Source organism: Pocillopora verrucosa, chromosome 8 (assembly GCF_036669915.1).
Source record: "Pocillopora verrucosa isolate sample1 chromosome 8, ASM3666991v2, whole genome shotgun sequence".
NCBI lineage: Eukaryota > Metazoa > Cnidaria > Anthozoa > Scleractinia > Pocilloporidae > Pocillopora > Pocillopora verrucosa.
This window is the reverse complement of record NC_089319.1, coordinates 912,078-937,605: the sequence shown is the minus strand read 5'-3', so window position 1 is coordinate 937,605 and position 25,528 is coordinate 912,078. Positions and strand designations below refer to the sequence as shown.

Genomic DNA, 25,528 nt, shown 5'->3' with positions numbered 1-25,528 from the left:
TATGGGATTGCAATTGCCGCCTCGTTTCCAAGTGGATTTGTGGCGGCGAGAAACTCGCTCAAAGACAACAATAGCGGCAAAAGGGCGCTTGCTTAGAGACCGGCTCAGTAGACTTCAGTAGAGGGCCTTGAAAGGGGCGGTGACCTGGCGGCACAACTATATAAAGCGTTTAATTAATTTCCGGCACATTGTAACCATCAAAGGGGCCTCTTCCTATACGGCAAGATTGAAAAGAGAACCTTTTCATAGTTCTAGTGTGTACAACTGCCCCCTACCCTTTCCTATATTTTTTCGGAGGGTACCCTATGCACACTTTAGAGGAAGAAGTTAAAGGTGAAAGTAGCAAGATAAAGAAGCAAGTGGCTCAAATACGAGCTTTCCTGTCTGCCTTGGTTCATATTGCCCTTGAGCACAAGGAGTTTGCGCTGGTTAATACGAAGGCAAGGAGGTACTTTCTTCATTTGAATAACTCTTCCGTGTTTCAATGCCAATTTAAATTTGTAAATGCATCTCTACGTAATTAAAGCGCACGAACTTTCAGGTGGGTTGCAAAAGGCCTTCTACGTCACTAATTTAGAAGAAGTCTGAATCCTTCTTCCGCTAGTTCTATGATCGCGTCGCACTACGAGTTATATGGTGAAAGTGTGTTGCGTGATAAGATAAAGCAGCGGGCCGGGTAGGAGGTTATCCATGGAGCTTTAGGGGGTTTTGAGCCCGCTATACACGTTATATCTCACGAAGTCTGTGCACGGTTACTATGCACAAAAAACTATAGGTTTAAAACAATTAGAAAATTCTCAACCGCGTCTTTCATCTGCGTTATATGCAAAACTAAATATTCGTAACATCACTCAAGAGTATACAATAGTTCGAAGACTTTATTTAAACGTAAGTTTGTGATTACTAGTTGTTTTAAGACTACTTGTTTGTTGGGCTATTTTTCCATTAACTTCTCAAGTGGGAACTCCACAGGGCAGAAAACTTTGAGTGCACCGAAACTGCATAGTTATTTACACTGATAGATGAATATTTTTATATATCATTTTTACATAGCAATTGTTTTGACCTTTGGTCGGGGAAAAAATCCTTTCCTGCGCTTGGTAGCTGCTGCATGGGTCAGTCTTTCCAAATCGTGTGTGCATTCCTGCGGTGTTCGTAGTTTCTCCTTCTGGATTCATTTTTAAAAATGTTGCGACGGTACCATTCTATTGTAGTATTTTAAATCAAACGCAAGAACAAGCTCTTTAATTCTCTGGCCTCAAATGTAACAGTGTTTTTTCCTGGATGCATTTTTTCTTCCTCTAATGGTTGTTCGACCACTGCAGGTACATTTTTGCCATAAGCTGTGACGAGAAACATAGGAAAACATAAATATTCTTTCCATATGGATACCAAAAGTACAGAAACTATGTAAGAAAGAGCAGCTAACATTGCCGGCCCAACTGATTGATAGAGTGACGCGAGTTTTCTAGATCAATCACAGAGCGAAGTAAAGAAAACCAAAGCGATCCCAGATTACTTACGACAGTCAATTGAAAACTACTTTATCTGTGACAAAAAAAACTTTAAAAAATCACATTGTAGTTCTTGTAAAACCAGGTCCAGTCCAATGTCGGTTCCAACTGAAGAACTTCAGTTCGCAACACTCAACTCATGCAGAAGTGAAACTTACTTTCGCAGTGTTCCAGAAACTGAATAATATCCTGAATCACGCTATCCCGTAGCATGATCATATGTTTGGCCTGTGAAGAAACAAATAAGACATGAAATAAAGAAAGTGCACAATCAAGACGATATGGAGAGCTCTTGAGAGACTTCTTTTGTATTGAAGCATCGAAAACCTGCAGATTCAACATATAAAAGCACCAGTTTTCTCACCAGGTTTTCCAGAAGCGACAGGAAACATCTCTTAGCGTAAAACCAAGTATCTGTTCCCAGCTGTGAAAAAGAAACACAAGAAAACTTCAAACCTGAAAGAACCAATATAAGTAAAATAATAATAATAATAATAATAATTATAATAATAATAATAATAATAATAACAGCAACAACAACAATACCCTGGGTACACCGGCAAATCAATACTTTTGTGAAATAGTAATATACCTTTTTATTATATGGCTCCAAACTCTTCATTATCCTGGAAATCCCAAACTCATAGTTTCCCTTGGCACAGTATAAGGTTCTGATAAAGAAACAAGGGAAGCTCATTGGAGGGGATAGTCTAACTTAACATTTTCCACTAGCTTCCAAGCCTACATTAGCTCTTTTTTAGCGAGTCTACACACAGGCGCAACAGACCAGTTACACCAACGATGTTATCTTCTCAGCCAATCTGGCAAAGACTACGAGCAGTCCCTCCTTTTCGGCAAAGTCCGTCGCGTGAGTCGACTCAAAAAGTCTAATTATCGAGCGCTTCACTCCAAGAGCTCACCGCGGCGCGCTAACAACATTTTTTTTTTGACTGATTTTTTTTTTAATAATGCGCGATGGACTTCGCCGAAAAGAAGGACTGCTCGTAGTCTAATCAGGCAAAAACAAAACCCAGTTTTACTCAAAAAAGTGGGAGGGGAGAGTCGATTTGGCGTCTTAAAACCGGAGCAAAGTAATTACAATGACTTATACGTACGAACGAAATATCATCACGAACTTACAAGTAATCCTCATTAAAACATGCGCTGGCGCAGATAAATATCAATGACGAATACCCGTTTGGACATCGTTTTATATCTGACAGGTTGAAACGATAGCGGGTGCTATTTGGACCAAAGCACCGTTACCCGGGGTTATTTAAGACAATCAAACAAAAATTGCCTTGAACTCACCCAATAACAAGATTAACTATACAGAGATGATAAATCTTCTTCTCTGGATCATCATAAGCCACTTGTTCCTGAAAAAGAGAAAAGGAAATGAAGACACTCTAAATGAAAGTTCCTTCGAATATCAGCTCAAACAAGACTATTCATTTTCAAATCTTACCTCTTCCTTCTCAATCTTTCTCATTAGTTCCTCTGCCTGTAAGAGAACAAAAAAGAACAACTTACGCAATTGTAATTTGACTGACGCTTGGAGCAAAATACAACAACAACAACAACAAAGACGACGATGGAAAAAACAAAAACAAACCTCTTCATTCGCACTGGTCATAATGTATGACACGCAAAGATTTGCCAGCACTATGGCGCTCACACTCAGAATCTGAAAGTAAAAAATGCTAAAAATAATAATAATAAGGGGTTAAGTTGACAGAGACTAAAACTCTCTCAAAATCAAGCGAAGGCCTGTCGTAGGAACAGAGAATGAGGTCAATAAGACTCCAGAAACGTTCACCTCCAAAATTATTTATTAAGTTTTGGGGAATTTTAATCAGCATTGTTTATCACTGGCAATTTTTTAATAACAATACTTACATTATCGTAATGTTTCTTCACAATCGGTTCATAAAATCCCACGGCTTCTTTGTATTTATTTTCCTGTCGACGAGAGAAAAAAACACCTCTACCTTAATTTCCAAATTACAGTGTGTGTCGGCCTCCTATCAGTTGGAATATTTAATAGACTTTTTGTAGAGTTCTCCTCTTTATGAAATTCTTAATTCTACATGTGGAACCTAAAGTACTTTACCTGCATGAATAGCACGTGAGCAACGTTTAGTTTCCAAACTTCGTGCTCATTACAAAACTCCACAGACTTCCTAAATATCTGCAGATGAAGCAAAGATAATCAAAATTTAATCAATTAAGTCTCTTTTACTAATCTTTTCAGTGACAACATACAGTCCTATCAGAACGACTTTGCTTCTGATTTGGGTTTTCACCTTACCTTAAGGGGCTACAGCTGGAAATCACGATGTAAGAGACGTTTTAATCAACTTACAAGTCGACTAAACTTTAAACTAGAGAGGGACCATTAATGATAGTTTGATCAAACGGAAATCACCAAAGAGGTAATAAAAAGGGGATCGCTAAGGATGGAGAAGATTAAAACAAATTGGAAATTACAGACTTGGTAGACTTAACCCTTTACACCCTAACATCAGTATACATATTCTCCATACTGCTCTCTGTATATTTACTAAGGTGCTGACAAGGAGAATTTGTCTAACAATCAAGAGTTTGTTCTGTTGGTGATCATTTCCTTTATTCTCATGACATTAATGTGTGATTCAGTGGTGATATTGTAAGGAGAAATTAGATGCCAGTCACTCTTAGGGGTTAAAGGGTTAAGCTAAACTCTGTCAAGATGCTGATATGGTGATGAATCTCCTTTAAATTATGCCTTGGTATTATATAATATTAACATTTACCACAGTATCCAAATGATCACATCATACCTAGCTCCCCATAAAATATGGCACCTACATGTAAGAGTAAGTTTATTTTCCACACCCCTGAAGGGGCTTTTTGAAAGCAATGTGAACCAGTTCAACAGCATAAAAATTCCAAGTAAGCATAGATCAATTATTTGTACTTCCAATTGGCAAAGAGGGAGATCAAGTGGCTACTGAAAAAGCTAAAGCAGGAAGTTGAATCAGGCAATGGAGGACAAATCCGATGAGTAAAATGGTGGAGGAGTAGAGTCAAAGATCACTAGACCACGGCCCTATCCGCCATGCCATGTGACCTACACTTGACGCTTGTCAGTCAACAACTGTACTTGTTGGGCCATAATTCACTCTTACCTTTTCGACTTGTGCATAATTATCACGATCCCAGTAGATCTTAGCTTGAGACATTAACACAGGGATGTACCTATAACAAAACAAATTACAAGTTTTTGGCCAATGTACACCTTGGAAAAATTCTCTCATGTTTCCGAACAGAAGTGGAAAGCAAAACTATATAGCTCAATGAGTAGAAGAAAACTATCTTTACAAATATATTTCTGAACACTAATACAACAACACTGTGTGAAGGACCAAATAGCAGCCAACGAAAACAATGCAAAAATAGGCAAAAATGATGATTTATCATGTACATGTACCTTTCCAATGCCTCGTCATATTCATTGACAGCTTTCTTCACAGTGTCATCATCATGGTTCTGCCTTGCTTCCTGAACCTTTATAAAACAAGTAATTTAGTGTTAACAACTGGGTTGAAAACGTAAATTAGCCATCATAAAGAGTAAAAAAGCTGACGTTTCGAGCGTTAGCCCTTCGTCAGAGCAATTGTACAAACAACATAGCACAAATAGTTACACAAACATTAAATAACTTTGAGTTTGTCTATTAATTTAGTTGGGATTTGGAATGTGTTTTTTAAAGGGGGAAGCATCTAAAAACTCTTACTAACCATAAGGATGACAAAAAACTTTAATGAAACCAACATTTTTAGCCACAGCTGGGAATCAAAACCACACTAAGCAGTGAAAGGCTGATTCTCTCACCACAGCAAGCCACCCCTAATCTCAAGGCTGGAGAACTTAGAGTCCTCACAGGGAAATCAAACTTTCCTTTTTAATCATACTTATTACTTGTAATATTATTAACATGAGATCAAACATCTTTTTATATCACTAACCTGTTTTGTCAGTTTTCTTAAAGTTTCTGTCTGTTTTGTAGCCATATCATCTAATTTGCGATATGCCTGGAAAAAAAAACCAAATCAATAACAGGATAAGTTCAGTAAGTTAACTTAAGCTATCAAATCATGAAAAATGAATACAAAGGGATTCAGTCAATACATCACAGACCCCTTGCCATGTTCATGTTGGGCCAAAAGCTCATGGGTAAGTGCTAAGACACTCTTTGGAAGCCTTTAGGGTTTTGTTTCATGGCTGCCCTCCAAATATGTGGTTAAATAATGCTTATGATACCAACCTCTTCTGGAGACGTTTGCTGTGTAATCATAGCATCCAGAAAGTCATACATATACTGTTAGGGAGAGGCAAACAACAAAATGATCACATAGTAATTCTTTATTAAACAGCAGGATTAACTCAGGGAGCTGCACTGAGATGGGAAGTGTGTCTCAAGTAGTAATAGTAGAGTAAATTATATGTGCTTTTCTTAGATTGACTAACATTTAGGTTTTTCAAAGAGTGAAGAAAGCCAATAATTAATCAATAAATGTTTAATTAATGTAGAAACAATGGTAGAAGCCATGTTGAGGTTCGGAAGAAAGACAGGGCACCAAAATGAAGAAAAATTAATTCACTTACTGGGGTGAGAAACTTATATGTCAAATGAGCATTCTCTGCCAACACATCAGCTGCCAGGTCAAAATACTACAGAGAGAAAAAGCAAAGTATTTTAAGTTAAGAGTGAGTATACAAGTTAGTGTAATTAAAATATGACTAGGGGACCATGATATGTCAAACAACACTGGTCCAACCTGTCACATTATGACCGTTTTGTAGAATGCTCCATGCACCTCTCACCTCTGTGTGTCTGTCTACTGATCAGTTTGTCTGTTTGTCTGTTTGCCTGTCTGACTGTCCCCCTATCTGTTTGACTTGTTCTGAGTCCTCCTCAAATAAATCAGAAATCTAACACTCTTAGGATATCCAAACTTACCTGGTATTTCACATACAATAACAAAAGATTTCCAAATGTTTCTACAACACCAGAAAGATAAATATATTACATTTTTTAAATAAGAACACTGTGCTTTTAAGGATGGAAACAGTATTGTGTAGTTACAATGTTGTTTACAGATCATAACTTATTGGTCATATTAATCTCAGTGATTCTAGAGTTTCAAAATACAAGCACTGGAATCTAAAGGACACAGCAAACTCAAATCAAATATTTAAAACAAGGTACAAGTTTTAGTCAACAATAAACACTACATCATTAAATTACAATGGGATTAACTAAGTGAGATAGTAGTAAACATTCAAATTCCAACTGAAATAATTTCTGTAAGTCCCAAAACTTTTATTTCTCAGTTATGTCAAAGCTAACCTGGAGGAAATGGATTTTGCTGTAACAAAAACTGTAACTTTTCAAAGCCCTGGGAAAGAAAACAAGTAATAAGAATGATTGTATACATGATTGAGATGGTTTGCCATTACAGGAAATTATAGTTATACTGTACACCACCATTGTTTGCAGTATTGCAAAAACATGAAAATGGAATTATCATGGTTCTTTTCAAACCCAAACCGACCACTCACCTCTCCAAACATGTTCTGATTTCTATAGAACCATTTATGGACAGAAGGAAGAACTGCTCCAATTTGTTCATAAAAACTTACATGTACAATACCAAATTCTAAAAAACATTTCACCTGAGTTGGGTTGGCCTCCATGTTCATAAGTGCTTGGTTGTGCAAAGTTACTGGGTCCAGTTCCTTGAAATTGTATAAAGAAATTGTCAGTAGAGTTAAGCACACATTTTTCTAAGCCACAATTTAGTTTGTTGTACATAGCAGAAACAAATTTTAACCTACATTGTAGCTCAGATCTATAGATGTCAGAAGATTTTCCAAATTAAAATACATCAGACCAAAATATTACCTACAACCTGATGTGAAATGAGTTTCAGCCAAACCTAATATTAATAAACATTTTTACTAATAACTCATTTCAAACTGTTTTAAACTCAAGTAAAGTTTTCTCTTACTTATCTCATTAATCATTCCCATGCTAGAGGGACCCAAACAATATCATTCCTAACTAAAGTATATGAAAACAATGCACTAACCTCTTCAGCTCTAGGAGGCATATCAGTGAGGGCTTCCTGTGCAGAGTCAACTGCAATAAAATCAACAGTGAACAAAAATTAGCCATCATTCATAATCGGTTAGTGCACTCTTTACAACATTATACATTGTACCTAGTTTATTATGCGGCACCACCAATTCAAACAAACCACAAAAAATTTGCAGGGCGAATCACTTTAAAATTAATTTTCAACCTCACACAGCTCATTTCTGTGATGACAAAAATTTTAAGACTGCCAGTAAAGATGACAAGAAGCTTACAGTTTTTCAGCTGGTATTCAATCCCTGCTTTAAGATTGAATGCTTCAATCAAAGCTGTTTCATGTAACACCTGTAATTGGGGCAAAACATTATTAAAAAATGATATTATAATGAAATATGAATTATAATTACAAGATAGTGGGAAAATTGTGTTCAAACAAATTATATCATCAGAGATGCCAACCTCTGGAGATCTCAAATCTGGAGATTTTTTTTTTTGGACCAGTACCCTCCCCACCCTAAAGTCCTTTTTTGATTTGGACCCCCCCCTCCCCCCCTCCCCACAAGCAATTTTGTGGGAAAAATGTCAATCTATCTGTCAGGGACTTCAATATTGGTTGAATACTCATCCAGAGACTCTCATTTTTATAGGAGTAACAAAGAAGAAACTCTCTTCTTTTTGTTTGCAACAAATAATGTGCATTCACACAGGAAAATGAAGCCAGAAACTGTTAGTAATAAAAGCATAAGCCAGATAATTTTGGAATTTTGGAACATATTGAGCTTAAATCTTAGTTTTTTGCGGGCAACTGATCCAAACTTCCTTTTAAGTGAGAGTTTTGGTCACCCATACAGGAGAGTGGGAGATTGGTCCTGTATCCAGGAGACTCCCGTATAATTCAGGAGAGTTGGTATAAATGTATCATTTCCCACTTTTGCTCTCAGAGGTGACCAAAAAGAAATTCATCCTTAAAATTTCTGAAACATTTTTAAGTCATAAGGCGCAATGAAAAGCAAGTCAGATCAAAATATTGTCTGATTTAACACCAAATCTTAGAGCTGCTGAAACCATCGCAAATATTTGTCAGAGAGTACTCAGAATTGACCCTTAGATCTTAGGACTGAAATGTTTAATGATCTTGTCTCCAGGCAACTTACTCTCTTATGCCCTTCAAACCAATGCATCAATCTTACCATCTACCCCAGTCTCCCCAAAGAAAAGATACAACCAGCCACCCCCTTCCCCAACAAAAAATTATTCTTTTGTCCCCATCTATAACTGTCAAAAATACACAAAAAAGTTTTATCTTTGTATATAAATTAGATGTAGAATCTAAACATGATTTCACCTTGGTGTTCCCCACACTTCTGACTTCAATACCCTCTGTAGTCATCCCGACACTTAGTTCTGAAATGTTAGATCAGCACAAATACATAAAAATATTCTAATAAACAAAATGGTCGTGATAAGTATGAAACAAGTAAACAATTAGAAATGTCAGCCAAGAGTTGAACTGCCAATTACATAAAGTTCCTATGTAGCAAAAATGTGTTTTAAAGAGATATTGTTTGTTCAACCTGGATGCTCTCTGATTCCACGTTCAATAATGTCAGCAATGTGCTTCAACGCAGGTGCATATTGCTTCAAGCTGTAAAAACATAGGGCTATGTTGTACGACAAATCTGAAAAGAGACAAGTGATAGTCACATGAGAGGACAGGGAGGATCTTAAATTGTTTGCCAATTAAAGAACAGAAGGGTTTCCTGCCCTACAGAGGAAAAACAATGAAAGCAGCAGTCTGTTCAATAGTAATAGAGGAGGTCATCGTGGCAATCCTTCAAAGTTCTATTTCAAGTTCAGAAAATAACATTTACATTACAAATAAATTAAATTACAACTGTGCTTAAAAACTTGACTTATATCTCCCCCCCTACCCCCAGATAACTAAAACTTGCATTTGATAATTGAAGTCATGAGAGATTTCCTACCTGGTTGATATCCAAGAATATTCATTGCTGTCTGAAACTTTTGGCATGCCTCTGCATACCTTCCCTCCTAAAAAATTTTACAATGGACAGACAAGTGGTGAGGCTCAGCTTTAGGCAAGAGACATTGCCTTAGGAATAGGATTACAGCTTAGGGTTTGAATGTATGTCAGTACTTTTCACTAGTTATCAAAAGATGCACTGAACCATGCGTTCATAATTTCAAGCATAAAGTACATTCCAAATATGTCATTACCTTGTAGAGAAGACATCCAAGATTGATTTCAGTGTCAGGATCATCTGCAGCACACTGCTCCACCATACTCTGGAATAAAAATACATGTTCCATGATCATTTTATGACTAAAATATTTTCACAAATTATCAGTGATAAATCAATATTTACCTGCACCTCCTCTAGGGATTATCAATCGACTCAAAGTCATTTTGTGACTTGATTAGGATAAGTTTTAGCCTAATATTCAATTAGGGTTTGACAGATATGGATAACTGTCTGTGTTACAAAAAAGTTTGTTATTAATTTAATGCTGCTGTGCTTCACCTTTGCCCCCTGCAGATCCTCTTCTCCATATTTGATAGCTGCCTGGAGCTTCAGTACCTGTAGGGGGAGAAATAATTACCACAAACATGTAAAACACTACTGCAATATAAAAAATAAAGTCATGACAGAATCATATCAAATTTTACTACTACATAGCACCTTTTCAACTTGAAATTGTATAAATTTAGCCACAGTGACAATAGTTACCCCACAAGAACAAAAACATGTTATTCTTGCAGACTTCTAAAGATCTTGAATTTAACTTGGCTCTTTAACTCTTTCACCCTTTAACCCCTAAAAGTGACTAACATCTTACTTCTCCTTACAATATCACCCCTGAATCACACGTTAAGGTCATGAGAATAAAAGAAAATCATCACCATTGATAAACAAATTCATCTTGTCAGTACCACAAAAAAACCTAAAGAGAACTCCATGGAGCATATGCATACTGATCTAAGGGTGTGAAAGGTTACAAGGAGATAATATCAGATACCTTTGCATGATATGTAGGATTTTCAATTTGAAATGTTGCTTTCATTGCCTCTGGATACATAAATGCTTTATATAATGCCTGCAAAAGAAATACAAAATTTATTTTTGACAGATAAGTTTCTAAAACTTTTGTTACTGTATAATGATTAAATCAATGATGCTGCCCAACAAACTTGGACATCTATAACTTCGGTCCACCAAACTTACATCATGCTTCAATGTCAGTAACACAAACCTGAGCATAAGCCATTTTGTATTCATCAACCTCTGGATGAATCTGTGTCAGTTGGCCATAGCTATAAACAAAAAGATTCAACCTTACTAGTAACTATGACTGCAAAATGAAGACCAGTCAAACATTGTAAAAATATCACAATTAACATCAGTGGTAGGACATAAAAAAAGGCTTATTACTTCAATGGAGTGAGACTTAGACAATACACCCAGGTATTGGACGAAGTGTAATTCTTTTGAAGGTTTTAAAGACTGTGTCCATGTTTTTAAAGGGTGACAGCAGTTCCATAGATCTAATTAGTGTTACAACAAAAAACTGTTTTATAATCTTTTAAGTACAGTCTTTTGATTGACTATCCCTTCAGGCCTCTTACCGATAGCACTTCAATACTAATGATGAAATAACATCCACCACAATAACAAAAGAGAAAACTCAATCACTTTATACTTTATTGACCCTGTTATCAATATTGTGCATGAATTCTGTTTCCACCCATTAGCACCTTAGTCTAAAATTGGCATTTAAGAACAGCTGGTGGTTTAAGAAATAGAAGAACTTGGCTGAGTACTCACCAGTCAGCAGCTGCATCAAAGCTTTGAACCTGAAAGTAGCAGTATCCTAGCAGTGAAAGGGCTGCTCTTGACTGAAATTTAATCAAGAGAATGCAATGCATGAATGATAGATCCAATTAAAGTATATGAATAAAACATCATTAAAAGCTTACTGTTTCAGTAACAGAAGTATACCTTTGGATGATTTTCCAGCTCCTGTGACAGAATTTGTATTGCTTCATGGAACTTTTGGTTTTTTATCTGCCACACAAAATATAGCAAAATGTCATTGGTGAATAATGATCTCTGTCTTTCAAACAGCTGGGACCCAACAAAATATTGCTGATTGGACAAGTAAAGGTAAACATGACACTTCATCATCTACCAGGCACTGTCTTGTTGTCTGAAATGTCGATAACATCATCTGCAGATATTCATATCTGCGATTCAATACTTGAATCCCTAAGGATGAGTAGGAATTTGTGTTGCTGAGACTAACAGGTCATATTTGGTTTATTTTATGGATAATGTTATTTACCCTTTCAAAAGCTATGGTGCAAGTGACTTATGCACTCTATTCAAACGAATAAAAGAAGCCAGAAGCTAAGACCAGGCCACAGAAGCAATATACAGTAAGTAGAGAGGAAATCCTTACTCCAATTGTTGATCTTTCATGGAAAACTGACGATAATAACCCCCCTCTTAATTACATCCTAACTTCAACAATAGATACATGTAGTATCAGCAAATGTTAAACATTTTCGGCGTTCTGCAGCGGGAGTACCGGTAGATTGTACATGTATGATCACAGAGAAAAGACTTGAAAGTTGTTGAACATATCAATCTTCTCGGCTTTTTATTAGGACGAATGCATATGATTTGGTGTGGGTTTTTTTCTCTATTACCAAACTATTATCACAAAGTCCGCTACTCGAAAGAATATGGATTAAGTTGGTTGAATTTTCACTGTTCCCACCAATATTTACAAAATTATGTTTGTTCCCGAGCAACCGCTATAAACAACAGGCCATCATTTCAGTAAGCTACATTTCAGGTAAAAACCACTCACCAGCCCATAAATTGTGGTTGTGTATTCTCCCTCTTTTACTTGTACACCCGCCATGATGAAAATCTAGCGTAAAAACGGCATAAAATAAAGAATTTCGGGTCGAACGAGAACAAATATTACCATGAAATATGTTCAAGATCTCGGATCGAAATCTTGTAACTAGACACCAGTACATCGCACAAGAACACGTGGAACGCCTGGTGAAATTTGTCCTTTTATTCTTTAATCACGATAAACTAATCTTATTGTTGGCTCATTGTCACCTCGTCCCTCTTCTAATCGCAACTGAAATAAGATTCGAGCAGGTAATGTATACCTTACATTTTGTGATGTTATCTTTCTCTACTCTGTTTCAAAGGGAGAGATGTTTAAAAGTTTTAGGCACGATAAACCCAGATTTATATTTTTCTTTGAGACTAGTTCGTGGCCCGCTTGCAAATGTTATTTACTACTCTCGGGTACAATGCGTACAGGCTTTTTGGTTTTCATGGTTCTGATTGTTGGATGGACCCATAAGTTTTATTTGAAACAAGCTTCTTACTGACTATATCCTTGAGGTTTTTTGTCTTTTTTCCAAAACGTCCAAAAAGTCAATAATTTGAAAGCTTGGCTTGAATTCATGATCTATCAGCTGAAGATTTTGTTTTTGAAAGGCTGCGGTGTTTTACACTCATTGGCTGGCGAACAGATTTTTTAACTAAGGGATGTTTACATTTATTCATAGTTGTCAACCGATAAGTGCACATGCAGATATTTTGAGTGTGTGACCATTGCCGAAATTCTATCTCTGAAATGTAACAGTCTGACCTCTTTTGCTTCAAAAGGTCGCGATGGTCGGTTACAATAGAATTTCTTTCATTTTCTTTTAAACTAGAAGTCTGTAAGCCACAAGTTTTCAATAATTAATCATTTCAAATCTGCTTTCAAACCAGGTCTGTGTTATTAACTCAGCAGATAACATAGTGTTAGTTAGATTGGAGTTAAGAATGAAAGAAATATATATTGTACTTGCTTACATCATAATTATGCTTTGAAGTAATTTCATTCTCCACATATGTAGCCATAAAACACGAATTTGGTAAACATTTGGCTTCCAGTTTAGCTGGTAAGCAAACATTCCAGGCATTTGATTTAAAATAATGAAAATAAATTATATGTGTTACTTTTCATTCTGAGGAAAAAAATTATATGCTGTATTGCTTGGTTAAATGAATGAAAACAAAATTATTTCAGTATCAAACTGTTGAATTAAAATTGAATCAAAGTTAAGAAATCAAATAGAATTCAGAATTAAATTAATGCAGTATTTGATTATTTATATCTTTTAGGTTCAAAAATGTATATTTTGTGTAGAATTGTACTAGCTGTGGTGATGTGCCTTCCTATTTCTGGAGTAAAATTGCCATCAGATATGTCCCAAGGTGTGTGCTTAAATTCTTCTCAAATAGATCAATTAAAAGTAAAACAGCTGTCAAATATTATCTCAAAAAGTAACCTCAAGACAAGATATACCATTGAGGTAAACAGCCAATAATTTTATTGGAAAACCCATCAAAAGTTCCATGAATCATCTATAGGTCTTGTATGTTTATATTTATTTAATACATGTCACTTTTGAGCTTTACTTCTCACGTGATTAAACAACCCAGATCAAAGTAAATGTTGATTTTTCATTGTCATTAATTTTTTTTTCAGGAATTTTTTGTGAGGGCTGTAGTGCAGTTATGAAAGGTACATTTTTAGCCTAATTTGGTCCTTTACAATAACAGGAGTCCTTTATCTTGGAAAAAGAATGACCTGCTAGCCTCCCTACTGCCACCATTTCTTTCAGTTACAACAGTTACATTGGCAAACATCAAGAAATAGTAATGATCTCTATTTTGTGTTTAAGAACTAGACAAGTTATTGGAAAAAAAGAGTTCAGATCCCAGAGAGCTGCAGGTGGTAGAAGCAATGGAAGACATTTGCCAAACAAAGTATTTTTCAAAATATGATTATTCACCACCAACTACAGTCAAAGCCTGCAGATTTTTAATAGGTAAGTTATTGATTAATTAAAAGTTATAGCCTTGAACTTTGAACAGAATGAAACATACAATGTCAACATTGTGCAATTCAGCTATCCTTTGGCTCAGTTTTTTGAGAGCTAATACTGTAATAAAAAAGGTAGAGAGGGATTTGTTATTGGGGTTGGAAGTGAAAAGGTTAAAGTTTTGTTCAATGGTAATTTTTTTTTTTTTTCACAGAGAAATATGAAGAGGACATAGAACAGTTGTTGATGGACAAGGTTGATAACACAGAACAAGAGGTTTGTTACAAGCTGACCAAAGCATGTGAAGGTGTGGATAGAAGTAAAAAGGAGAAAGAACCACTTGATTACCGTTTCAACAATCAGCCACAGCAAGTGAAGACTGAATCAGCCTCAAAAGATGATGATGGTATTCATCGCATGAATGTGGATATTAATGATCCTGGAGCTGCAGAGAGGCTGGCAGAGCAGATTAAATCACAACTGGGACAGCAGGGGATGGGAGGAGGCACGGGAGATGATGATGATGATGATGAGGAAGAAGAAGAAGAAGAGGAAGGAGGAGATAATGAAGATAAAGAAAATGGAGGAGCTGAAGAAGAGAATGATAAAAAATCTTTTGAAGTGAAAACTGAATTATAGTTGAACACAAAAAAATAGTCTACCCAGCAAATTAATATATATATGTTTACTTCTAGACAGGAATTTTTAATGGCTTGATGCTAAGCAGTAGAGGTAATTTTCTTTTGAAATGACATCCACCTTGAGTAAAAAATCTCATAAGGTACTACTACACTTTTCACAAGCTTACAAGGTAAAGGCAAGTTTCACTTTGCACAAAATCTTGCATCAACTTGATAAGGTAAGAGAAATACAAAGGCAACATTCCATTATCATGTCATAGATCCATGTCTATTTTCTGATTGGTTTGTGCCTAGCCTTGATATGTTCTTTGGGTGCAGCAACCAATTAGAGGCCTATATAGAAATGTGTCAATGCATAGACACAAATGCGGGAAGGAGAAATGTCTCTTAGGTTCAAATTTTAAAAATATTTATCAAGCTCCATACTGAGGCTTGATTACCTTAATTTCTTACTAGTTGAATTTTATGATATTGAAATTAAAATCTGAACACAAAATAAATGTTTAATTCCTAATAAGACTACTACATCATTTTCATTCACCTCTTCGGATTCTGTCCACATCGTATGGGTGGAAAAATAACTAACAAACGAGGCTCGCATATCAAGGAGGCTTATGACGTAGTGGGAGACATGTCAACGCGTTCTACTTTGGCACGAATGACACGGATCCTGCGCCTCAATCGGCCTTACAAGTGCCTGAAGCTGGGAGGAGAGCTACACTTGGAAATGGGAAAAATTTCGGTGATTTTCTTGGTTTCCTCGGCCCTGCGCAGTCTTGGGAGCTGTGCCCTTAATGATTTTCTATGTATCTGGAGGAGCGTTGGTGAAGAGGAGAGGAGTCAAGTATCCCAAAAACCCACCAAATTTCTCGAAACATCACGAGAAAACTGAAGGAGAGTGAGTTTTATTCGTCTGAGTATTAATGAGGCGGATTCAGGGGATCAAAGTTTACATATCTTAGTATCTATGAGTTATTTTCTGAGATCGATTATTCCAAATTTCAGCAAAGAATTCAATGAATGTATCAAATAACTAACGCTACGCGGCATCTGACCTGTAGGGTGATCTGAGTAAGGCATTTCCTTCCGGAGTGTCACTTCGTCCAGCTCTCAAATTGCACATGAAATAGTTTTCAGTCAGGTAAAGTATACTTAATATATTGTGCTAGTGTTCTTACTATTTTCGTTTCCAAATGGAAATAGGTTGAGTTTGAGGCCAGTTAGCGTCAACCTTCATCATTTTCCTTGCGACTAGGTTTATTTATTGTCCTACTAGCTGATTTTTTAAGCTCTCGCGGTCAATTTCAGTGCTCACTGGCTTTCCAATGGTCATCTTTCCGCTAATCGCTAGATGGACCCTTACTTAAATAAGGTGGTAGTGTTCATTATACCCTTATTTTGTTAAGCACTTTTTTTTGTCCTAATCTTGCTAAAGATCAATAATTAAAAGCTTGGCTTGAATTTACGATTATCAGCTAAAGATTTTGTTTTTAAATTGCCGCGTTGGTTTGGAGGCTGCGTTGTTCGATACCCATTGGCTGACGGGCTGGAAGATGATTAACTCAGGTGAAAGTCAAACATAAATTAGATAAATATGCACGAGCATAGATTTTGAGAGTGTGACAACTATCAATGAAATCACTTTTGACCCTTGACGTAAAATAATTTCTGATGGTCGGTTACTATTTTCTTTTATCACTTAAGTCTGTAAGCCACAAGTTTTCAATAACACTACTGTTGTAAATTCAACCTTGCTTACATACCTCTCCAGAAAAAGTTCAGTTAACAAAACATTAGCTTGATGAGAGTTTTGGACGAAAATTATGTTACATTCGTTTACATCATATATTTCTGAGCTATTTCAATTTCCTCACATTTAGCCATAAAGAGAGGGGTTGGGGAACTTTTTCCTTATAATTTAAGTGGTATGCAAATATTCCAGGCATTTAAATTCTAAATTAAATTAAATTTTAATTTTATATTTTCTTCATTTTTTTTGTTTCATCTATCTTTGCTCTTTTTTTGTAACAGCAAATTTTTTAGGTCTAACAATATTTTATGTTAATAGTTTATTTTCTTGAGTCAGGATAAAAACAAGTAAATCTGAAACATTTTAATACTTGCATAAATTCAAAAAAAAATTGAGTAGTTGAATCAAAAGGTACAACCCAAATACAATTCAAAATCTGGTCAGGAAATCAGAACATTTATGAAACTTATTGAATGGCATGTGTCATCATAGCATCATTGACACCTTGTGTTTCTGTATGTTTTTTTTTAGGTTCAAAAATGTTCATTCTATGTAGAATTACTTTGGCTGTAGTGCTATGCCTTCCTATATCTGGATTAATATTGCCTCCAAATATATCTCAAGGTTTGTGCTTTAATCAAATTTGTCTATGAGGATCAAAAAAGCTGACAAAATGGTACACCAACTAGCTAGCTTTTTTCTATTTTTTATTTATTTTTTTTGCTGTAGAAGTGGTTTTTCCCTCCTCTCTCCCTTTCTCTCTCTCTGGCTGTATTTTTCATTTTTTTGTTTATCTTTTTCATAGGTTTGTCTTTGGCACTAACCCTTACTCCAAGCTCTCCATGTTCATCAATTACTTTTTAGAGGCTTCTGAGACAATCAAAAAAATAAAAATCTCTGTAGATTATTTGCAGCTTTTGCATGCTAATATTGTTTCATTCCATTTGAAAATTTATCACTTTTTGATTAAATTCCCTCCGGAGTAAGAAGGTAGAAAATTCTAAACTAACATCACCTAAAAATACATATCTTGAAAAAGCTGTTCACCCAAAATTCACACTCGACCATACCAAGGTTACAATTAATTAGTTACTTTAGATCAAGTTCTTATTTTGAGTTTTTTGTGTAATTAACCTCTTTCATGTCAGGAGTTTATTGTGAGACCTGTAGTGCTGTTATGAAAGGTAAATTTTTAGTACAATTTCTTTTTTATTTACTGCTGTGAGCTCTGTATGTTTCTTAAACTTTTTAATCTGTTACTATTAGTCAATATTCAATAAATATTGACCAAATTTGGCCATAGGGAAATATCAGTCAAGTTATTAAGGAATCAGATTTCAGATGTAGAATGCTGCCAAGTAATGTGCACCAGATAATTATGTAAGATGACTGATTTTTTCTCCATTACTAAGAGATGGCTCGATTACATTGATATGCCTCAAGAAGCTAGCTTTTTCATGATTGAAAATTTTTATTGATATTTTAATGTACAGGGATCAATAAACAATACTTTTCACTCTACATTTAATGCAATTTACTAAAACGTGTACAGTTTACAACATCTACCAAATGAAACTGAATTTTTTATGTTTTATTATATTTCATATGAGTCTACAACAAATTTAATATTAAAAAATTGAATTGAAAAGTATTACATGTATTTGAGTAATAGGAGGCCTTTATTTTGGAAAAAGAAGTAGATGCTAGCCCTCTTCCTTCCTCTATAAATTTTTATTCAGAGGTAACATGAGTAAAAACAAAAATGACAATGTTCTTTACTTTGTGTTCCAGAGCTAGACAAGTTTTTGGCAAAAAAGAGCTCAGATCCCAGAGAGCTGCAGGTGGTAGAAGCAATAGAGGATGTTTGTAGATCAAAACATTTGAAAAAGTATGGATATTCGCCAATAACTCTTGTCAACGCCTGTAAATTTTTCATGGGTAAGTCATTAATGAATTAGAAGTTACAACTTTGAGCTTTAACTGAGCAAAATTTCCAAACAACAGTTGTGAAATTTTGCATGCAAAAGCTTCAACCCTAACCTTTGATCCAGAGTTCAACACATTGACTGTTAGACTACTGCTTCCCTCCATCCCACTGCAGGCTCAGAATTTCATCAATACTACTATTTAACACTTTCACTATCGGGAGTAATTAATGCATTAATGGCATGCATTAAATTGATGAGAAGGAAGTATGATATTGAACTAGTTGGGAATTTTTTTAACACAAAATTGTCAGAGAAAAATAATAGAAAATGCATGGAAGACAGTTAAGAGAATTGATATGTAGATTTGAAAGGGTGAAATTTTACAAAGGCAAACTTCATATTTTACACAGAGAAACATGAAGAGGATATAGAACAACTGTACCTAAAAGGGGTTGATAAGGTCAACACAGAAAAAGAAGTTTGTTACAAGTTGAGCAAGATATGTGATGGTGTGGACAGAAGTAAAAAAGCGAAAGATCCCCTTCAGAAACGCTCCAAGCACGACAAAGCGAAGTTGGTGGAACAGATTAAATTACAAGAGCGACAGCGTGCGATGGGAGGCGGCACGAGAGATAAAAAGGTTGTCTACAAAGAGAAAACTGATTTATAGTTAAAACTTATGAAATCACTATACCCAGCAAGTTGAGATATTTCTTTGTAGGCAGGAATTTTCTTGGTTTTTTGCCGAGTAATGCAGTCGACATTACCTTTTGAAATCACTGTAATGACGTGAAAAATGTTATAAATTACAGCAATGCGGTGCACAAGATTGATGGCTTACGCAGCGTTTTGCGGCAACTTGCAACACGTTTGATAAATGTACACGAAGGAACGCGAGTACCTACATGATATACACACATGCAACGTGAAACGCAAACTTGACTGAGCAAGAGCATTTCCTCCTAGCTTTCTCAGCTGATGTTCCATCATGACGACGAAAGTACAAATACATTTTCTAAGTGGTGATGCTCAGCTGAGAAATATCCTGCGTGCACCGCAACCAGTAAGAGACCTTTTCCGGAGTTGTGTCATTGTGTCATAGTTTTCTTGTAAATGCGGGAGCGGGGAGAATTGGCTCTTAGCTGTAAATTTTATGGAAACTTAACAAGCTTCATAAATTCTCCTTTAACTATATTTTTTAAAAAAATTAATTCCTTAAAAGAGAACTATTAACGGCAATTATTTTACGTAGTCAACGATCAGTACCTTCTTTCCCAGTATGGTTAGGCCTGATTATAGGCCGTAAATTATTCCGATACTTTATCCCTTCTGAGTTAATTATGCCTTTACCTTCAGCAGACAATAACTAAATTAAATACTATGCTTTTTGTCATTTTCTGTGAGAATTTCTTCTTTATTCCAGCGCAGTTTGCATTTTAAGGGAAGCGACTTAAACGAGTAAAACCAGTTTAGTTTCACTTTTTTCAAATTTTACGCTCAGTTGAGAAAATTGCCTTTTAAAAGTATTATCCAGAAGATCAAGAGCTATTTTCTTTACATTTTCTCCCTCTTTGGTGCGCAACCATACGAGTTTTCTTGGCCTCAGTTTGCTCGAGAAAACGCAAAAAGTTTTTTTAAAAATCCGCCTTATCTGTAAAGATCTAGAAATAATTTACACTTCGCGGAAGTAACTAACCCTGCTCAGAGGTTGTAAGAATGATTTTGATAAACTGACTGATTTGATCGTCGGAAATTAGTGAGATATTCCTAGGTGGAGAAGGTAATGGAGGTAATTTGCCATAACCATTTCATGGTAGATTCAACATGATTACGACTTAACCGAACACGAACCTAAAACGTGTAAGCAAAAAAGTTATGACGATTGGATCCATCTGTTTCTCAGATTTCCTAAAAATTCATGACCTGTAAGAGATTGTGTTCGTTAATGTTTTTATTACACACCAACTTAAAGGAAACAAGCGTATTTTGAGATGAAAATTTTGTTTGACTTGGGAAAAGATTCAAGGTGGCTCAACAATGATATGTTCTTTAACTCCAAGAATGTAAAAATGGCGATTTCCACATGGTGCACGTAAACTTAAAGTCTTGTCCAAACCCAAGACGAGCGTCAGCTGAAAAAACGGGCTGTTTTGTCTACGTTTTAGTCATAACTGACCACTCGTTAGCTAACGGCTCCGATCTTAGCAAAGGCGTAAATTTAAAGGGGATACATGTTGCCTAATTTTCGCTGCTTTGTTACTTAAAGTTATATTTGTATAAATCTACAATCCAGCAATTCTTGATTATTTCTGCCGGAACCGACCTGGACGTCTTAAGGTCCAGACAATAATGCTTCTTACAATTACTTTCTTTTCTTAAATGGCAGTAAAACCACATCTGTCTTTTGTTATTATAATGTAAGAAAAAAATAGCCCTGATTCAGTGAAGTTTATTCGTAAAGTAACTCCCACCTGCTAACTGAAATAGTTGTGAAATTGAAATGCAAACCTGAATAGGTTGGATTTGTGAATTGTTGATCAGGTTGTTTCGGAATAAGAATTACTACAAATACTCTAACTAATATTCATTTCAAGTTATCAGGAGTACTAGATCTTTTTACTTTCAACGTTGAGTAGACATCGACCATGTTTTCTCACATCCGACGGGATGTCCACTGTTTACATGAAGGACAGAAACAATTTCAAATTCATAATTCAATGAAGTTATGTAAAACAAACAACAGCTGAGGGCAGAAAAACAGGCATATGTATCATATATTCGATTATGTCAAGGATGGATACAGGAACATTAATTACTCCTCGTCGAAAATGGTCATCACACAAATAGATCTCTTTCTCAAATCATCAGTAATGTTAAAGTCCATGCAAAAGATGCATGACCAGTGTTACCGAATGTCCACCCTGAGCTTAATTTAAAACTCCTCCATGACAACAATGCAATAGCTGGCTAAAAATTCGTTAATTTGAGACTGAAAAACTTCTATCCTCTCTTCTGGCGATTCACCCGTTTTTTCCGTTTGTTAAAGTATGGTACATTTCTGTTTTTCCGCGAATGGATTTTCCCGTCTTTCTGGTGGATGAATAAGGGGATCTTTTGTGCCATTTTGTGTACAATACTCCTTTAACCTGAAAGGAATAATTAAAAAAGAAGTGTCAATCACTAAAAGGATTGTAAAGTTTACCCGTTCTGAAGAAAAGCGCGTGAAGGATTCATGTTATCGCGATTTGAACGTGTCGATGAGAAGCGCTCGGTGAAAATGAAGGTCTCTTCGAGGGGTTTTCTTCTCAATTAGAGCGATATATTTTTCAGCTGTCCTCCTCAAGGATTTTAGTTAAGAAGAGTTTCAAGGCAAAACGCGATTTTCATAAACACAAAGTAAATTCAACCTGTCTCTTGAAAGGCTTTGTTAACGCAGGTTGCAGCAAGGTTTCACTCCTAGTTCGGCTTGTGGTATCCCTGACTTAAAAAAAGGGCACATGTTCATGTAACCACACGGAGAAATTAAAAAAATAGTCGGAAAATTCAACTGTTTTCTTGGGAATGACACAGACAGTTTTGATTTAATCTCTGAACACTGATTTCGGTGATTCAGCCGTAGTAAAGATTAAGCATTTCGCTATGTTAAAGCCGTCGAAAAAAACCGCCCATAAACCGATTTCTTCTATGAAAATACACTATTTAGCCAAATACATTCGCTGCATGAAACTTTGTGGATATTTAAATCGCAAAAAATAACTTACTGGCACAATTCTTTAGCGAAAATTTAAAAGGAAAACGATAAACGGCGTACGTAGACCGTCTCCCAAATTAATATTCGCTTCATGATATAAACTTGTGATTTACAAATTTAAATGACAAGATCATGGTTTACTTACTCGTTGCTGCATATAGAAACCGGCAAACGCGAAATTCTCAGCTGGTCTCTCAAGCTTTCCACGGTTTTCAACATCTGTGTTCTGTCCATGGTTCGCCAGAAATTGAATTTTCAAGCTTTCAGAAGCTCGTCTTTCGCTTCAGCTTTCGATCTTCTTACACGGTCGCTCTCTATTATGCCTGATGTTCGTGCAAAGGTTTTAAATTCGGAGCTGTTTCATTGGACAGCACAGACAAAGTCAACGCAAGTGAGCAATTAACATGAAAAATGAACCAATCAGAGAGCGGATCAACGACAAACGAATAGTAATCGATAGCTACAGGTGTAAAGGTTTTCTGCTGCAGTAAATCGTAAGCTGAATGCACCCTCTGATAAATGTCTATAGATATGATTCGATTCGCTTACGACAATTCCTCAAAACTCTATGTGACATTTAATTTTTTTGGACTGAAATTACAGCAATGACCATTTTAAATTATATAGGAAAAAACAATTTCAGGCCTCCTAGTCAATATGTTTATTTATTCAGTGTATCTGCATCTATTATATAAAAATTTTGGAAGCTAGTCTGGCCTTCAAAATGCTTCCGGAATATTTTGTAGCGGTGCCAACGATCTAGATGAGTTTCATCCTTAAATGCTTGAAAACCATATGCATTTCCATACCTTTTTGGCATGCCGTACACGAACAATTTTCAAAATATTTTTCTTTGCAGTTTGGCAGAATCTGCGGCTAACGACATCATTTTTTATAGAATTAATAAAGATGTATACCATGCTCCCAATCTACGTAAACAATTTGAAGATGTAAAAAGCGATCTGATTTGCTTCTGCGTTAGTTTATGAATGGCAAATACCGGTTTTTCTTATAGAAGAAGCCTTTAAAATGCTTGTGATTTATACTTCGCAATTTGATTTTTCTTCCGTTGCTGGTAATCCAGTTATTTCTTTCCTTCATCGGTGATATTCCAACGTTATTTTACAATCCATTGACAGCTCCCAAGGTAGCAAAGAATTTTTAGTAACAACAATAATGACAAATATATGAAGCAAAGGCAAGAGTGATGAAAAGTTGCAGGAATGTCTTATTTGCTTTCATTTTCAGCTTTGTTTACATATTTCATCTTCGAGACCGCTCGAGAGATTATTGATAATTTAAGGGACAGTTACAACGCTTATCTAACGGAAATAAAACATCACAGCGACAGCGTCATTATTTTCTTATTACTATTTAATTGGATTACATTTTTTATTTCACAATTGTAGTGGAATAATCGGTGGAAACTCTGAGGCATTTCCCTGGAAAATTGTTCAATTTTACTGGAAATGAAAGGGATTTTGAGCGAGGACTTTCTTCTTTCGATTGTTTTCATTTTCCCTTCCATCAACGGATTGTTCTACTCTTTCAAGCAGGTGTATTGCATTGAAGTTTTTTGAAAAAACAAAAGCGTTACATGTAATCTAATCGTAATTTAGGTCAAAACATTAGTCGTTTGTGGTTCGATCATTAAAAAACGGAAATTGAAATTCCTTGCATCGTTAAAAATAGATCAGTTTAAGATTAGTATATGTATGTGCAGGTTTATTATTGATCGCTTCGTCAGAAGACCTTTTCTCATCCAAAAAAACGTTGTTAGGATAATAAAAAACGAAGGTGAGAGGAAATGAGGAATAACCCAGTTATCATATGTAAATTTTACTCTCGTCCAAAGTTGGAGCAGTGATCATCGGTAGGAACGATGGGCTCCTGACATCGGCTGTGATGCAATTTTTCAGGCCCCAGTTCTATGTTGTCTTTTCTGTTGAAATCTAAGAAATGTGTCTCTCGTTATTTCTGCGCAAGGGTACGGCAAATAAAGAATCCTTCAAAGCATGTTCCCCTTTCTCCTTTGTCAAGGGAAAGTGATAATTCATAGGCCTTTATATTTCAACCGAATCCCTTGCTCCAGCTCCTCCTCTTACTTACCACTGTCAACGTGAGAACACGCGTGTCAAGAGCTAATAACGGCTTTCTGAAACTTTCATTTTATGATCTTGTTTCGTTTAATGTTTGCTATGTTGTTGCTTAAGTTCGGGTTTCCTTTTTTACCCCACTCATATACAGCTGCAGTCGATGACAACAATTAACTCTTGCTGCGGAGTTCTTTCTTATGGATATATTTCCCCTCACTCCCCGATATGAAATCATCTCGCTGAGAATCATGGAGCGAAGTGTCTAAATTTAAGTTGAAACGAAGTTAAACAAGGTTTGCCTTAGGGAATAGAATGTTCTATTGCTAAATTCTGAACTGGAATTTTCTCCAAACAAATTTTTCAAGTATTATTTCGGTCATAAAACTACCTTCTTCCCAGATTCCTCACGTCATGGGTTATTCTGAAATGAGACCAACGTGATCTTTACTTCCGGTATGCCCAGTCCTAAGACGAAGAACAACTCAGTACCGCGGTAACCTTCTTCCGCCAAGACATTACAGTGAACCATGGACAGAACTGGAAAACAATATCAGAGACCTAAAAAATCGTGACTCTGGTAATGCTCCCTCCGTAAAACCGAAAAATATGCTGATTATTGCTAACACGATTCATAAGGGCTTGACCGTGACGATTAAATCTAAATAAGGACAGACGAATCAAGGCTTTCGATAACGATTTGATCTGGAGTAGTGCTTATCGTTTTCTGAACAACTTCAGGCTGTCCTTTAATCAAAATAAACAAAACCTTTTGTTCTGAGTA

The 25,528-nt window shown here is 35.9% G+C and overlaps 3 protein-coding genes and 1 long non-coding RNA gene across 7 annotated transcripts; 2 read left to right on the top strand and 2 right to left on the bottom strand.

Moving 5' to 3' along the window:
- Positions 1-709: 709 nt before the first annotated feature.
- LOC131787925 (intraflagellar transport protein 70A) lies at positions 710-12,687 on the bottom strand. The gene is made up of 29 exons (XM_059105000.2): positions 12,550-12,687; positions 11,676-11,741; positions 11,502-11,572; positions 10,930-10,990; positions 10,696-10,773; positions 10,200-10,256; positions 9,895-9,963; positions 9,642-9,708; positions 9,231-9,335; positions 9,002-9,060; positions 7,932-8,001; positions 7,652-7,701; positions 7,236-7,298; positions 6,910-6,958; positions 6,520-6,560; positions 6,165-6,230; positions 5,824-5,877; positions 5,525-5,590; positions 4,987-5,063; positions 4,685-4,754; positions 3,628-3,705; positions 3,414-3,476; positions 3,130-3,201; positions 2,983-3,018; positions 2,826-2,893; positions 2,107-2,185; positions 1,879-1,938; positions 1,673-1,742; positions 710-1,343 (listed from the first exon to the last, which is right to left on the bottom strand). The coding sequence occupies exons 1-29, from the start codon at positions 12,601-12,603 to the stop codon at positions 1,219-1,221; spliced, it is 1,944 nt and encodes a 647-aa protein (XP_058960983.1). The 5' UTR covers positions 12,604-12,687; the 3' UTR covers positions 710-1,218.
- A 50-nt stretch (positions 12,688-12,737) lies between these two features.
- LOC131787974 (uncharacterized) lies at positions 12,738-15,679 on the top strand. Its single transcript, XM_059105056.2, has 5 exons — positions 12,738-12,854; positions 13,878-13,970; positions 14,245-14,280; positions 14,441-14,587; positions 14,796-15,679. Exons 2-5 carry the CDS (start codon positions 13,886-13,888, stop codon positions 15,218-15,220), a joined length of 693 nt encoding a protein of 230 aa, XP_058961039.1. The 5' UTR covers positions 12,738-12,854; positions 13,878-13,885; the 3' UTR covers positions 15,221-15,679.
- A 188-nt stretch (positions 15,680-15,867) lies between these two features.
- LOC131787968 (uncharacterized) lies at positions 15,868-20,293 on the top strand. Of its 4 annotated transcripts, none has more exons than XM_066171018.1 (6): positions 15,868-16,120; positions 16,284-16,363; positions 17,504-17,596; positions 18,121-18,156; positions 18,764-18,910; positions 19,311-20,293. In XM_066171018.1, the coding sequence occupies exons 3-6, from the start codon at positions 17,512-17,514 to the stop codon at positions 19,568-19,570; spliced, it is 528 nt and encodes a 175-aa protein (XP_066027115.1). In that variant the 5' UTR covers positions 15,868-16,120; positions 16,284-16,363; positions 17,504-17,511; the 3' UTR covers positions 19,571-20,293. The 4 variants fall into 4 exon arrangements, with proteins under 4 accessions (XP_066027115.1, XP_058961031.1, XP_066027116.1 ...); XM_059105048.2 differs by adding an exon at positions 16,698-16,788 and having other exon boundaries at positions 15,868-16,363; XM_066171019.1 differs by lacking the exon at positions 18,121-18,156 and adding an exon at positions 16,698-16,788 and having other exon boundaries at positions 15,868-16,363.
- A 1,364-nt stretch (positions 20,294-21,657) lies between these two features.
- On the bottom strand, positions 21,658-22,935 carry LOC136282930 (uncharacterized). Its single transcript, XR_010718515.1, has 2 exons — positions 22,797-22,935; positions 21,658-22,046 (listed from the first exon to the last, which is right to left on the bottom strand). It is a non-coding gene; the product is annotated as an uncharacterized lncRNA (long non-coding RNA).
- Positions 22,936-25,528: the final 2,593 nt, after the last annotated feature.

Coding starts and splice junctions, on each gene's coding strand:
- LOC131787925 (XM_059105000.2), bottom strand. CDS start 12,603: ATGGCGGGTGTACAAGTAAAAGAGGGAGAATACACAACCACAATTTAT. Junction 6,959..7,235: donor TGGAGGCCAACCCAACTCAG/GTGAAATGTTTT, acceptor TTTCTTTCCCAG/GGCTTTGAAAAGTTACAGTT. Junction 5,591..5,823: donor AGCAAACGTCTCCAGAAGAG/GTTGGTATCATA, acceptor TTTTTTTTCCAG/GCATATCGCAAATTAGATGA.
- LOC131787974 (XM_059105056.2), top strand. CDS start 13,886: ATGTATATTTTGTGTAGAATTGTACTAGCTGTGGTGATGTGCCTTCCT. Junction 13,971..14,244: donor GCCATCAGATATGTCCCAAG/GTGTGTGCTTAA, acceptor TTTTTTTTTCAG/GAATTTTTTGTGAGGGCTGT. Junction 14,281..14,440: donor CTGTAGTGCAGTTATGAAAG/GTACATTTTTAG, acceptor TTTGTGTTTAAG/AACTAGACAAGTTATTGGAA.
- LOC131787968 (XM_059105048.2), top strand. Junction 17,597..18,120: donor GCCTCCAAATATATCTCAAG/GTTTGTGCTTTA, acceptor CTTTCATGTCAG/GAGTTTATTGTGAGACCTGT. Junction 18,911..19,310: donor CGCCTGTAAATTTTTCATGG/GTAAGTCATTAA, acceptor TATTTTACACAG/AGAAACATGAAGAGGATATA.